The sequence below is a fragment of the Notolabrus celidotus genome, chromosome 21 (genome assembly GCF_009762535.1).
Source record: "Notolabrus celidotus isolate fNotCel1 chromosome 21, fNotCel1.pri, whole genome shotgun sequence".
In the NCBI taxonomy this organism is placed as follows: Eukaryota; Metazoa; Chordata; class Actinopteri; order Labriformes; family Labridae; genus Notolabrus; species Notolabrus celidotus.
Genome location: NC_048292.1, coordinates 23,656,966 through 23,671,720, shown reverse-complemented (window position 1 = coordinate 23,671,720; position 14,755 = coordinate 23,656,966). Strand labels below are relative to the sequence as shown.

Here is a 14,755-nt window from a genome sequence, read left to right as displayed (position 1 = left end):
TAACCAAATTAGAATGACCTTTTAGTATACACAAACCCTAAAAGCTAGGGTTAGTCATAACCAAATTAGAATGACCTTTTAGTATACACACACCTTAAAGCTAGGGTTAGTAGCCTGGGAAAACTAGCATGAATTTGAATGTAGCATTTCCTCAGGACTCCGTCTAACCCTCAGCAGGTCAGACCCATAGGCTGTATAAATAATGGATGTAGTATCTGTGATGTCACCCATCTGTTTCTGAAGCGCAGTTTTGAGGCCAATTGTCAGCGGCAGCCATATTGGAAATGTTGAACTCAACTTAACTTCTGTCGAGTGAGTGTGACATAAAGAGGCGGGCTTTGAGCCTCCTGGCCAACAGCTACAGTGTTCCCGCCTGTCAATCAAGTCAGCTGTGCCTCTCGTAATGGTAAAACTCGTAATCTTAATATCTTCAAAATTGCCACGTTATGAAAAAATCCACCAACCCCGTACAGTGTGTGCCAATGGAGGAATTATCTATTCTGACTACACTCGTCTTTTGAACCAGGCTGTAAACATGTTTATTTCTGCTGTAAAGATTGTCTTTTTTGAATTGGTGTGTATGTGGTTTCCTGTACTTCCAGAGCCAGCCTCAAGCGGATCCTCAATGAACTGCCGTTTCTAACACTTCCGCATTAGCCTCATTCTCGCGGGCGGAGGTTGCCGCTTTCTTAAAACATGGCAAAGGAATTCATGTTATGCAACCCAAAGTGAAGTAATCAAGGCGTCCTCCTCCTGTGACATTCTTGAAATGACGTTTGCAGCTTTTATTTGCACATCTCAGCCTGGATGTGTGTTTAAGAGAGAGATCATTAGTAAGTATACGTGCTTCAAAGATGTGTAGGTTCCTGTACTGATGCATGTGTTTCTGCATGTGTTCAGGCACATAAATGATTAAGCTGTGTCACAGTGGGTGTCTGGTTTTGGACCTTGGGTGGAGAACATGAGAGTACATTTTTATTCCCCACTGGGAGGATAAGATGAGCTTATAGCAGCAGCTACCCACCATGCTGTCATGTAGATACAGTGTGAAGCAGCTTCAGTGCAGCACAGCCAGGGAGTGCTTGTTTTTTTAAATCCCAAGCCTGAATGGAGTAGGAGCAGTGCAGCACATATGTTGAGCAAGTGTTTGCATACGGTAGAGCACAGCCAGGCATGAGACTGGAAGCCTCTCGGTCTCTGTTTCTGATGCTCAGTCACCCACTTAAGAATGGTCCCCATCAACCACAGATGTGTGAGATAAAACAGTGTTTTACTGAGATCTTGTCTTCTCTCAAATCCATCCATCCATCTTCCTGCACTTATCCGGTTCTGGGTCTTTCAACAGGGAAGCCCAGACACTCCTCTCCCCGGCCACTTCCACCAGCTCTTCTGGGAGGCGTTCCCAGGCCAGCTGAGAGATACAATCTTACCAGCGTGTCCTGGGTCTTCCCTGTGTCCTCCTCCCAGACAGACATGCCCGAAACACCTCCCCAGGGAGATGTTTGGGAGGCATCCTGACCAGATGCCCAAACCACCTCATCTGGCTCTTCTCTGTGCGGCGGAGCAGCAGCTCTACTTTGAGCCTCTTCCGGATGTCTGAGCTCCTGACGCGCTCTCTAAGGCTGAGCCCAGACACCCTGTGGAGAAAGCTCATTTCAGCTGCTTGTATTCGCGATCTTGTTCTTTCGTTCACAATCCACAGCTCGTGACCATAGATGAGGGTTAGAACGTAGATTGGCCGAGAAATTGAGAGCTTTGTCTTCGGGCTCAGCTCTGTTTTCACCACGACAGACCGGTACAGCATCCGATCCCTGCAGACCCTTCCCTGATTTCGGTGGGCAGGGTCTGCAATGCTGAACGTGTCTGATTGGTAGATTAACTGCAGTGTTTTTATTCCACCTGCCGTCCACAATAACATCACACACATCTGTGATTCACTTGATTTCTCTTTCTTTCATTAGTTTTTATTTGTTCTATCTTCTTTGTATGTGTGTGTACCTTTCAAAAGAAGAAGCTGTGATTCTCTTGATTCAGCAGCTTGTAACAGTAGTCTTCTCTCAGCCCACCGCAAATGCGTCCCTCCTGGTGTTATGGTTTTAAAAGTGACCCTGTAAACTGGATACCTTCAGATGAACGTATCAGTGTTTGTGGAGTTTACACAGCTGTTGAAACACAGAGGGAGTTCCTGGGAATGCAAACTAGTTTAGTTTTTATTAAGATTTCTAAATATCCTCACCAGATATTTAATGATCGTCTAAAGACGAGTTGAGTTAAAAAGGATTTTAAAACCATGTTGAAACATCTTTGCTACTCATGCTTATCTCCTCTCACGTGTTGATTCAGTGAATCCATCTGTGATGAAATATAGCACCATCTAAAACAGCGCCAGCTGAGTCTCTTCATGCTAACAGGCTAACTGTTGTGTTGTTCATAATGATACCTGCCTGTCCGTCTGCTTCTATGGATTCATCTGTGATGAATGGTATTCGTCTTTGTCTTACTGCCCTCTACTGGTCTGGTGGTGTAGTGCAATTACTTTTTTTCCCCCTCCATACGTCACTGGGTCTGATTTGCACAATCTACCCGGGACTTCAGTCCGCAGTCGAAACGCAGACAACAATGGGGGCACAGGAACCTTTTAGTTCAGGGTTTAGTAGTTCTGGGGGCTAAAAGACCCCGGAACACTTAGTCGAAATGCACCTAAACAGTCACTAGTCTAAACCTGTGATCAGGGTTATGTACAGAATGAACCAAACGTTGTTTAGCTGTCCCTGCGTAACCCTGCTTAGAATCAAGTCCTCATCATGGAGTTTTCCTGAGGTTCAGCCTTCAGTTACAGCTCTGTGCGACTGTGTGATCAAAGTGTCGGATGGGGCAAAGAGTTGTCTGCCTCCACGCTTGATCAGCCACTCGGCATCGTGGGTGGGGGGGGGGGGCTGAGCTGAGTCCCACTCCAGAGTTTGTCGATCCATCTGCATCTGAGCACAAAGACAGCTCCGTCTGGGGGTTGGAGGTCTCTGTATCTCTCTCAGTTTCACCCACGCATGACGCGCTGGAGTCAAGATTCACTTATCCTCATCTCCCTGCTCTCTTTCTGCACCCGACTATCTCTATTCGATTCTTCCTGCTCGGCTGAACTTGGGAGCGGCTCCTGTTCTTGCCCAAACCTCAACGGCTGAGACAAAAGCAAAGAGACAATCCTCGCTGTACCACAGACACACAAACACACACGAAACAGCCCAGCTAAGGAAAAGCAAAAACACACCAGCAAAATCAAACAAGCAGAAGCCTAAATACACACACGGTGGGTTCAAAACAGAGAAAGGATTTAGTGGGCGTCTCAAAGATGTATTTTCCCTCCAGAGCTGCGATAGGCAACGCTTCCCATGAAAAGCCCTCTGACGGCAGGTTATCATGCAAATGAGCTGGCTGTTTTGACGGTGTGTTTTGAAGTAAACAAACTCACGTTGGCAGCCAGCTGAGACGTCAGGGTCGCCACCTTCTCCTGAGAAGCGTCCAGCTCCCGGCGCAGCTTTCTGATTTGCTGGTTTGGGAAGAAACACATACGTAGAGTTATTGATGATGCACATAAAAAATCATAAAATAACTGACTGACTTTAAATCAAAGAGGCGTTGAACTTGCAACTCCCATGTTGATGACTTTGATGAAAAACTGTTGCAGTTACATGATTACTGTGTGTGAAAGACTCTGGGATGAAGTGTAAACACAAAGTGTGGGGGATTACCGTGGAGTTTTGGACTGTTTGGCCCTTGATTGAAAAGAGAAGAGTAAAAAATTAACACTATGTTGCATTTCTCCATCAGACGACAGCATGAACTGGTGTGGCTGGAGAGAAAGAGGTTATTAGAAGCCACAGCCTTGGTTTCCCCATGGTTAGACTTCAAGCAATGATGCAAAGAGATATACACTACCAGTCAATAGTTTGGACACACCTTCTCATTCAATGGTTTTTATTTATTCTACTTATTTTCAACATTGTAGATTAATACTCAAGACATCAAAACTATGAAATAATCTGGTTTTGCCATAATCTGGATTACAACAGTAGTCAAATAGGGCTATCCATTGTGTACTAACCCTACCTCTGAACAACACAACTGATGGTCTCAAACACATTAAGAAGGCAAGTCATTCTACAAATGAACTCTTCACAAGGCTCATGTTAATTAGAAACCATTCCAGGAGACCACTTCATGAAGCAGACTGAGAGAATACCAAGTGTGCAAAGCTGTCATGAAGGAAAAAGGGGGCTACTTTACAGAATGTAAAATATAAAACATATTCTGCTTTGTTTAACACTTTTTTCTTCATTCAATAACTCCATATATGTTCTTTCATAGTTTTTATGTCGTTGGTATTAATCTACAGTGTTTACAATAATTAAAATAAATACAAACCCTTGAATGGGAAGGTGTTTCCAAACTTTTGACTGGTAGTGTAAGTCTTCCTGACTTGGCTCAAAAAGTACTTGCTAACACCTGATATGTTTCTTAAATTTATATCTCTGAGTTAAGCAAAGTGGACCACAGAAGTGAAGGAAATTGAATTAGACAGCAACAAACAATGTGCAAAATTTGATTAAACTTTCACAATGATGCAGTAAAAATTATCCAAATAATCATTTGGACTTTGACTATAAAGCTTTTTATGATACACATTTCAGTTTGTAGTATATTTGGTCATGCAACAGTACTTCACCCTAGAATACTAACGTTGTGATCATGTGATTTTCATTATGTTGCTGCTGTCTGAGTTGCATGGGTCCCTGAGTAGCTTCATGCTGCTCTCTAATCTCACCCAAGGAAGGCCTGTTTCCCTTCTACCATCCCTGTTTTTATCAGAAGGCACATGTTCCGGTGATTCTCACCCGGCATTAGTAATTGAGAGTAAATTCTTTGTTTATCTCTCCCACAGTTATCAGTGATGCAGGGAGAATGTGCCTTCACTGGATAAGGCTCATGTGTCCCAGGAATGGGCAGCCCAAAGAACAAGTTCCCAGCTCCATTATTTAAAAAAAATCATTAATCATTAATTATTTATTATCATTAATGATTCCCTAATTTTCACTAACTTTGGAGCATTTTTTTTAGGGTCCCACCATGATACTTTCTTTTGTGTTTCATGAGATGTTTTATACTGGGAAATACAAGGACTACTTCAATTTGCAATGTATTGTTGTACTATGATATATTTTGATGTAGAGTATTTTTATCGGGTATATTATATTAGATAAAATATACCTGATATTAGTGATGGTGTTACTAAATGATACGTTAGTGTTCTAGGGTTAACAAATGGTTAATTCTTCAAAAGAAACCCATTTTGGTCACGCTTTGGTTCCAAAATGACATGGATATAAACATGGTAGCTACTGGAATGAGCTTCAATAACTGACGATCACTAAACGAGTAATAACTTAGTATCTGAAAGTAGAAAACATCCACTGGGTCGTCAAAAAAACAACACAAACAGAAAAACAGCTGCTGAGTGGCCTTCATCTCAAATTGTAATGCTGCCCTGCTTTAGTTGTCCAAAAAGCTCATCTCAAGCAGTCGTGCTGGTTTTAAACAAACTCTTTAGTTTTTTGCCATTACTCTTTGATAGCCAAGCTTAAACCACCCATAAATGAGGAGAGAGAGAAGAGGAAGAAAAGGACAGATGGAGGAAAATCTAATCATAAACCTTAAAAATCAAAGAAGAATCAGTGATAAACTGAGCAGGTTAAAATACGCCTAAAATAAACAAAAAGATCCTATGACCGGGGCCTGCATTACTCAGGAATTAGCTAATCGGAGCTGGAAAATCATATGTGGAGTAATGTATGGTTTTATAGTTATTTGTGATCAGGATGGAATAAAAGCAAAAATTTACTGATAATAAAAAGCAATGCAACATAGAGTTAAACTGCATTCTTACAACCTCTACTTTACTTACGTGTTTATACTTTTTGCTTCAATATTATTATAAAAACTAGGCCAAAATGCAGCTGAACGAATATCACTGTTTGTGCTTTGATTGACAAAGATGGACTCTCGTAATCATAGAATCAGCAGGAAGATACACAAACGTAGAGATGCACGGACACAAGAACAGCCAGCAGTCTCTTAAAGGGAAGCAAAGCATGCATGTGACATGGAAAGTTGTGCATCCAAGAAAACAAAACTAAACAGTAAATTTTCCCTCCACACAACCGCTTTGAAGCGCACATGAGCAAGGCACCCAACACGCACACGCATCTGCAGCAAAGCTTCACTGAGCAGCCACAGGATGTAAATGTCTCTTAGTGAAGCACTAAGTTGCAGAGGAAAGGAGACATGCAGACAGACAGAATGTTATCCATCCTTACCTCTGAGTGTGCTTTCTCCTCCGTCTGTGAAGGAAATGCATGCAATAAAACGAGAGATTATTCACCCTGTGTGTTGTGTCCTCTGAAGTCTCTTTATACCATTAGAGATAAATCACGCAGGAGTGAGAGTCACAGAGGACAACTAATCCCGACTGATGTTGTTAACGTGGATCAAACCGGACAGAAAGCAGATTAAGAAAAGGTTCTGATAACTCCACCTGAAGGAAAACTTCATAAATAAAAATATCTCCATCATCCAGACCTTTCCTCTGCAATGCAATTAAACACAGGTGGAGGTAAGAGGAAATCGATGCTTCAGTCTAAAACTAATCTTCTTCTTCATTGAATGTGAAGGCTAAAGCATTACCAGAAATCAGAAACTTTTCCAGAGTCTAATCTTTCAGAAAGTTTCATAAGAAGCAAGAAACCATAACGTTATTCTATAATTCTACAGAACCAAGAGAGACGTGACAAAAAACATAGACATGTTTAATCCAATAATGTGCTCTCCCTTTTAGTCAATAAGTTCTGCTGTCAATATGATAAACGTTTGTCTGCAGTTGTTTCAGATGTTCAAAACGTGATGCTTTTTTGCAGCATCAAGTGCTGAAACTTTTAAAGATTGCAAGTGAAGCTTTAGACCAGGCTGCAACCTCCGGCCTCAAATATGAAGCCCATGCGGAAGTGTTATAAACAGCAATTCATTGAGCATCAGCTTGAGGCTGGCTGCAGAAACATCGAAAACCACATACACACCAATTCAAAAAAGATGATCTTTGCAGCAGAAATAAACATGTTTACAGCCTGGTTCAAAAAACGGCTTTGGTCTACGTAGCTAATTTCCCTATCGGCACACACTGTACGGGTTTCTAATATGAAGGTTCAGAAGATATTGAGATTACGAGTTTTGCCCAAATAAGGACATGACTGACAGGTGTGAACACATAGCTGTTGGCTTGGAGGATCAAACCCCGCCTCTTTGCCTCACACTAAGTTTGGTTGAGTTCAGCATTACCTATATTGCTCCCACAGACGATTGGTTTCAAAACAGCGCTCAGGGACATGGGTGACATCACGGATACTACGTCCATTACTTATACATTCTACGCTTTAAACTGGCAGCTCAAACTTCTTTGCAAACAATCTGTTTTGCATATTTGAAAGCACCACAAGACTTCATTTGAATCCGGGTCAATACAAGTTTAACATGCGTCCTGTGTTTCATTTTAACTGGGAACCACACCGTCCCTCAACTGAAAATATCTAGAATTAAACTGCTGAATGCTCTACATTGCTCACTAGTTTGTCTAGGTAGGAAACTAGGAAGAACAGAGTTTTTTCAAGCTTATTCCCTGGAACAGCTGCCCAGAGTGTCTGATGAGAGCTGCATGAGTAATCAAGTCATTTCATATGCAGGCTGGAAAACAGGCAAAAAAGAGGCAAAAATTGCCCGCAGATATAAGAGGAACTGCAAAACTTAGCAATAATTCTCTCTTTGTTTGTCATTAAGGGTATCTCCTTTAAATCACTCAGTCACTGCTTGTATATAGATCATTTTTAGATATTAATATCTTAAACATTAATTCTACAGGGCTGTTAATTTTAAGAGGGAAGCTAACCCGCTACTTACCGCAGAGTAAAGAGACGACGTGCTGGAGACCAGAGACAGTGAAGAGCCATGGACTGTAAGCAGATAAGAAAAGAAGAACACACAATAGAAGTTGAATACCTGATAGGAAAAACGTATCTCAAATAAAAAGAGGGGAATCCTACAAAAGAATAGCTGCCTTCTTCTTAAAGCATGTTTAGGGATCTGACTGATTAGCTCTGATAGCTCTCAGTAACTCATTAAAGTCATTGAGCTGTTAAAAGTTAAAAAGTCAGAAGAAATAAAAACAACGTGTCCATTAAAGATACAGTTCAGCCACTTGTGCATCCAGAAAGAGATCCTAACAAACACTGTTTCAGAGCGTGTCCCACCTTCGTCAGTGCTGTCCCTGAAAGATCCGGAGCGGCTGATGGCCCGGGGTCGATCCTCCAGGGAGGTTGCACTGCCGCCCAGTGGGTGACCCTCTCCATACAGGTCGAAGGAGTCCTGTGCGGGGATGCTGTTGGAGCGGCTCATGCTGGTGCTGCCTGGTGGCAGGTTGTACTGGCTGATGTTGGTGGGACTCACTGCAGGGAAGACACATCAGACAGATCAGGGCTGATACTTTATGTTAACTGTCGTTCATTTTTGCACTTGTCACATTCAGAGTGGGCATCAATAACTGTTGAGTTATACAAGATGTTTATCTGGGATGCTAGATATTTTAAAGCATGGCATCAAAAAAAAAGAGCTTTACTGAAGCAAAGTTAACCCTTAAAGACCTAGCCCATCTTTAGGGGTGCCAGACTCTCCTGAATTTATTTTGAATATGCTGAATGAGACACATGTGGTATCAATGGAAAACTGAGAATGTCCGCTGTAACTGAGTTTTTAAAGCTTGTTGATAGGATTAGAGATTCAAAAGTGATCAAACATTTAAGAACAAGTAGCCGCCGCCAGCTGTCTAGGTCTTTGAGGGCTACAACTCAAATATTGCTGCATCACACTTCAAATACATTATTTCATACAATTTAGGAACATAAAAAAGCAGTGCTTTATGAAATTAGTGCAGTTTGAAGTTATGACAAGCTGAAGAACACTACAGAAGACCTGAAATGACATGTAATTATGTATTTTAAAGTTAACATCAGGTGAAAAAATAAAAATCTAAAAGAAATCATTTCACCATGTTTTCCAGATCAAATCAAAATGATCAACTTTACTCTCAGCTGCAGAACATGATGCAGCTGATGTAGTGTAAACATGCAAATGTGAAGCAAAGATCTGTGGGAGGAACACCTGAACAGTTATCTTCAGCAGCCTTTGTATTCATCAGTGATCCTTTAGCTGTTTCTTTGAGGACCTATTTTTGATTTCATGATCTGAGAGAAATGCAGGTCTCAGAGCTTAAATTTGATATTGTTTCATGATAGTTTAAAGCCGGATTTATTTGTGGGTCAGTTCAACTCAGAACTGTTCTCCTTTGGCGATTGTTTGCAGCAAGCACTGCATCTATTAGAATGAAAACACACGTTCAGTTTTGAAATAATTCCAATCTACTTACACAGGTTGGAGTAGTGGTATTTTCCAGTCGCAGTGCAGGCAGCTCCAGGAGGAGACAGTGGGGACTGGCTGCCTGTGTCCTGAAGCCCGCCTGTTGAATGGGACCGTAACCACTCCTTCCCTTCCTCGTGGGACGTCTGCCGGGAGGAGGGAGGGTACCTGAAGCCAACACAGTAAAGTAAAGTTAGGGCGTAAAGAGAAATATCTGGGAGTCAAAGTGAGGAAAGTTTAGTGAAATGATAAAATTAGTGTAGGGCGACATAATCAAAGCATGTGAGCAGATGGCAGAAACATGCAGCCACACCACACAGTTACAGACACACACACACACACACACACACACACACACACACACACGCACAGTGCTTAAGTTTAAAGCTGCCAAACACACTGACACTGCCGTTCATCTCCTCTCTCCCCGGCTCCAGAGTGGCTCAACAACAGAAGGCCCCCTTATCGCAGGCATGACAATCGGCCATATTTAATCCTCTGAGGATGATAATTGAGTTTGCACTCATCCCTTTTCAGCGCCGTCTTCCTTCCAATGCCTCCATTACTACGCTTGTCACATCTGACCCTGCTCCAGTCCCCCACGCTTGTGCTTTCCGATTCTCCCCAACAGGGATTGGGTGTCTTGGCGTGTGTTGAATGACACAGCAGCATTCAGTCCTCACTGGACTTGACATGGAACAGACTGAAATATCCAGGGGTCGGGGTTTGACTTGGAATATTAAGTGCTTTAAAAGCGCCCATAAGCTGCATAAATATGCTTATTTATATGACTAAAGGGGGCAATTATAAATCTGAGCTCCTCTTGTAAGATCAGGCAAAAAAAAATGTTGTCAGGATTGAGATGTGAAGACAGAGCCATGAAGATTTGTGGTCTGAAAATGATGCTTAAAGGAAAGCCCTGTAGTCTGTACTCAACGCCACAACCAAAAGGCATAATGTGAGATATAGGATTGAGTACTTTTAGGTCTTAAAAGAACACCAAAGGCCATAGTTATGAAAGGATGGTATGAAACCAGCATGCCTCATCCAACCCATCTGCAGCGGTGCGGTGTAACTGGCTGGAGAGGTTGTTCCCTGCAGAGGTTGTGCCACTGTGATGAATAGGTTATTGTATTTCTGTCTCAGTCCCTTAAGTCCTTGCTAAATTCAAAGTATCCATTCTACCTCTCTGGCTCGGCTGACAGAGCAAACGTTGTCGGGAAGTTAAGGCCATTTTTGGAGAGTTGAGGAAGAACTGCCTTGTCATGGGGCCTGTGTTAGCTGCAGCTCTGCCCGTGCATGATATGAGAGTCTGATGAGAATGCACGCAGGTTAGCAGACATACACACGGTCAGACGTGCAAATTCCTGCCTGACTATCAGGCAGAGCATTCACACTGCATCAGATTTGTAGTCTCACTTAAAGAGAAGTGTATATAATCTTGACTGGACTCAGGATCTGTGGTATGAAATCAGATCCTGAGTCCAGTTTTGTTTTTGGATCCAAAGGAAGACCAACAAAAGGTGTAGGTACATGTAAGACAAAGAGATCAGATGAGAATGGATGTACTTCATGAAATGGATATTTTTTCTCTGACACATGCATATTTCATTCTGCAGAACACAAATGTATGCACAGCTGTTTTCAGCAGAAGTCTGGTCCTGCAGAGTGAATGCTACATTAGGTCATCACAACATGTGCATGTCAATAGAGCAGTGGCTACCAACCATTTTTACCAGTTATACACCCAAAACTAAGTCAGCTGAATATAAAGAACTCTATGTAAATGTGTTAACAATGATAGCTATAAGGTAACTATATTGCTAGCCATACATTGCAATGACATTAGCTAATATTACATTAGATATTAGTGCTTTGAAATCCCCTTGGAGCAAGTTCAATGGCTCTAAGCTAACCACGTACCTATTTATCCATTTGTTCAAGCTTACATTGTCAAATTCATCTGTAACTTTTACCTGAATGTTTCATCAATATACTTAGCTCCTTTTGCTATATAACAATGTATTGTTATGCTAAGCTAACGAGCAGTAGCTAATATATTTAAATCACTACTATTGTCCACTTACAGTAAGTGCACAGTAAGTGCAGTAAAAACAAGCAGGCACAAGAGCTACATATCATCTGGCTGACTCTTTTGATCATTACTTTATTAAGCTAACTAATTCAGCTTTTTATACTTTACTGAAAGCTAGTGGCAGAGTAAGTTTACACCAAGCATCAACTTCTGGTTCTGAAATATTAAATCCAATTAATTGCAAAAATTGCAGATCCTCGAGTGTGTGTTAAAATGCCAATTTTTACAGGACGGATAATCAGTCTGGCTCAAAGAGAGGTTTTCCTTTGCACATTGTACAGGAGGTGAAATATTTTCAAGACTCATTCGTTTTGAAGATATTAGGTTTTTTGGCATGATTAGGGGCACGGCTGACTTAACAGACATGCATGCTGGTTGTAGCAGTTTGTTCAGGTGGCTAAAGGCCTTCATCAGCTCCGCCTCTTTGCCTTCGACTGAAAGTAAAGGTAGGACAGAATTTCCAACATGGGGACTGTCATCATTCAGCTTTGTAACTCGTCTGCAGACACCATTTAGTGTTGCCCCAGAGACTTTGGCTGTTTTCGAAACTGCCTGCTACATTCTACCTATAAATGGAAGGTAGTCCGTAGTATGACTGTTCTGTTCGATCTGGTCTGCAGGATGCTGGGTCAGGCGTTGCCGGATTTCCGGTTTCGGAAAGCGGAAGTAAACAACGGCCAAGCTGATAGAGAAACCGCGTCTTTAGCATCACTTATGATTTAAAAAGTTAGGAAGTGGTTTATATGGAATTTAATGATTTTCACTGTCCTCCCATAAAAAAAAATGAAAAAAAGAAGAAGCAGAACATTTCGGCTGTGCATCGTGGGAAACAGTACGCAAGGGAGACTGGTCCGATGCATACTGAGAAATTTTTCCAAATCAGTACGACATCCAGGTAGTTCTGACATACTGCAGATTTTGCTCTTTTTCACATACTACTTACTACTTACTGAATTTTGTCCAAATCAGTATGTACTGCTAGGCAGTTTCTAAAACAGCCTAGTCTTCAGACAATGGCTGGAAACTTCTTTCCCCCTGACAACACTAACCCTGTTAAAACTCACCTGCTATGCCTGAAAGTAAAGAGCGTACGTGGAGTACTAAATGGCGAAACAATTACAGAGGTTTCCGAATGAAGACACAGCATATTGGTTTAACTATTTTAACCTCTTACAGCTGTTTGTTCATTGATTTTTAGTGTTTCACTTCATGGCATGCTAACTTTTTGAACAGCTGTGCATCACATCCTGATTACTTTCTGAAATGTTTATGGAAGTACCATTGATTTAAAAAAAAAATTTCCCTTTCTTTTCAACACATCTACCTAATTAAGATTTCTGATTATTTGAAATCATATGTTATCATTCTTACGATATAAGGATTGATCTTGTTTTATCAAAATGTCTATGTTTTCAGCTTGTTCACAGTCTTTCAAAATGTCCCAAAGCGATTGCAAAGTACACCTTGGTTTACCCCTGGTTGGTAATCACTGCTATTGACGATGCCTCACCATGCCCCCGAACAACACCATGGACAGCACACTTCATTTCAGAGTTAATATTTCCATGCAGACTTGTACTTTTGATCGATTTGAGTGAGTAAAAAGAGGAAAGTTGAGAGAGAATGGGCTCTGGCCGCAGATTTGTTGTACCTTAGTCCCTTTTTGGGAAGCGTGTTTCTGTCAAGAGGCATGCTGTTAAAACACAGAGGATGAGTGAATTAGATGAACACCAGAAAACATCCGTCTATGAGAATCACAATAAAAACACTTTGATCACTTAACTTTAGACACACACAAACACAAAGACACACACAGACTTTACTAATGTTCACAGCACAACAAACCACAAGATAGAAAACAGGCAATATTCAAATCAATTGTTTCATTTTTGAGACATATACCTCAGATATAAGGGAAAATAAAGTGTGCCCTGGTCATTTTACTCTGTGTGATGTATTGCATGCAAAGTCTGTGGACAAAACAATGGAAACAACCTAAGAAAGACTTTTCATGGGAATGGGTGCCTGACATGAACTCCACCTATTTTAGTAGTTTTTCTGGCATTCTTTGAATCTACACCTTTTAATATCCCGATGTGATAAATGTCTTGATGATAATCCCTGAAACACTGGGATTACTCAGAGCGGTACACTAACTGTGGTCGGATTTACCAGATTACCAGATTTTCTTAAATCTTACTTTTAATAATAGCACCACCATGCCAGAGAAAGAAACTTAAAGGACACAAATGTAGTGCAGAATGAGTGATATTATTCATGTCATTATTATTTTAATAAGCCATTCCCTGCATTGTACATCTAAATGTAAGGGTAGGGGGAGGGGTTCCTTTTTGTCTCTGTTCTCAAATGAAACAATGAATACGATTCGTCCCAATCGTATTCCCTCTTACTCACCCCTCAGACAGGGTGGACTTGACACTGCCGGTTCGTGTAACCTTGGGCCCATGGTGACCCAGCGGCAGATCAATGGACTCAGAGCTGGTGTGCAGACTGGTCATGCTTTGGCAGCTCAGTGTGTCCTTGCTGCCAGCTGAGGAGCTACAGGCAGGCCAGGGCCGAGCGTTGGAGGGCAGGGAGAGGCCAGAGGCCGGGCTGGAAGCCGGGGAGTCAGTGCACAGGTCTGGGGTTTTACCATACAGTGGGCTACTGCCGCCACTCATGCCCCCAGCGCTGCCCAGGCTACCCGTGCCGGAGGAGGGCGAATCCAGGCTGGCCTGCCTTGCCAACGTGCCGTGGGGGCTGCCCAGTACTGAGGGGCACTTGCCAGAGTCTGGCGTACCCGGAGAGCTGGCCTTGCTGCTGGCTTTGGTACCAAACAATCTGGGGGTAGAGAGGTGGGTGCAGACATTCAGAAATGCTCAAAGGACAAGTGATGAGCATCTGCAAGATCCACGCTGGAAAACAAAGGACTTTGGCAAAGCTTAATGTTGAAAAAAAAGTAACTTTGATTTTAAATTGCTGAACTGTTTGGATCACACGCGTCACATCCTGAAGTATTAGTATCAGAATGAGGAACAGCTTCTACACGCACACTTTCAAATACATTTATTCCTCCCAGCAACCTCACTTCATTTCTTAACTGAACTCTCAGTAATTCACATCGACACATCTGCTTTCACAGCTTTGCTC

The 14,755-nt window shown here is 42.0% G+C and overlaps 1 protein-coding gene across 1 annotated transcript in view; it reads right to left on the bottom strand.

The window, feature by feature from the left end:
- nav3 (neuron navigator 3) overlaps positions 1–14,755 on the bottom strand; it is a 292,564-nt gene that overhangs the window by 37,950 nt on the left and 239,859 nt on the right. The window contains exons 16-23 of the mRNA XM_034673746.1: positions 14,021–14,446; positions 13,257–13,298; positions 9,521–9,678; positions 8,349–8,543; positions 7,999–8,051; positions 6,369–6,392; positions 3,747–3,770; positions 3,467–3,544 (exon numbers count right to left, since the gene is read on the bottom strand). Of these exons, the coding sequence (XP_034529637.1) occupies positions 3,467–3,544; positions 3,747–3,770; positions 6,369–6,392; positions 7,999–8,051; positions 8,349–8,543; positions 9,521–9,678; positions 13,257–13,298; positions 14,021–14,446 (1,000 nt within the window). The remainder of the gene's footprint in view (positions 1–3,466; positions 3,545–3,746; positions 3,771–6,368; positions 6,393–7,998; positions 8,052–8,348; positions 8,544–9,520; positions 9,679–13,256; positions 13,299–14,020; positions 14,447–14,755) is intronic.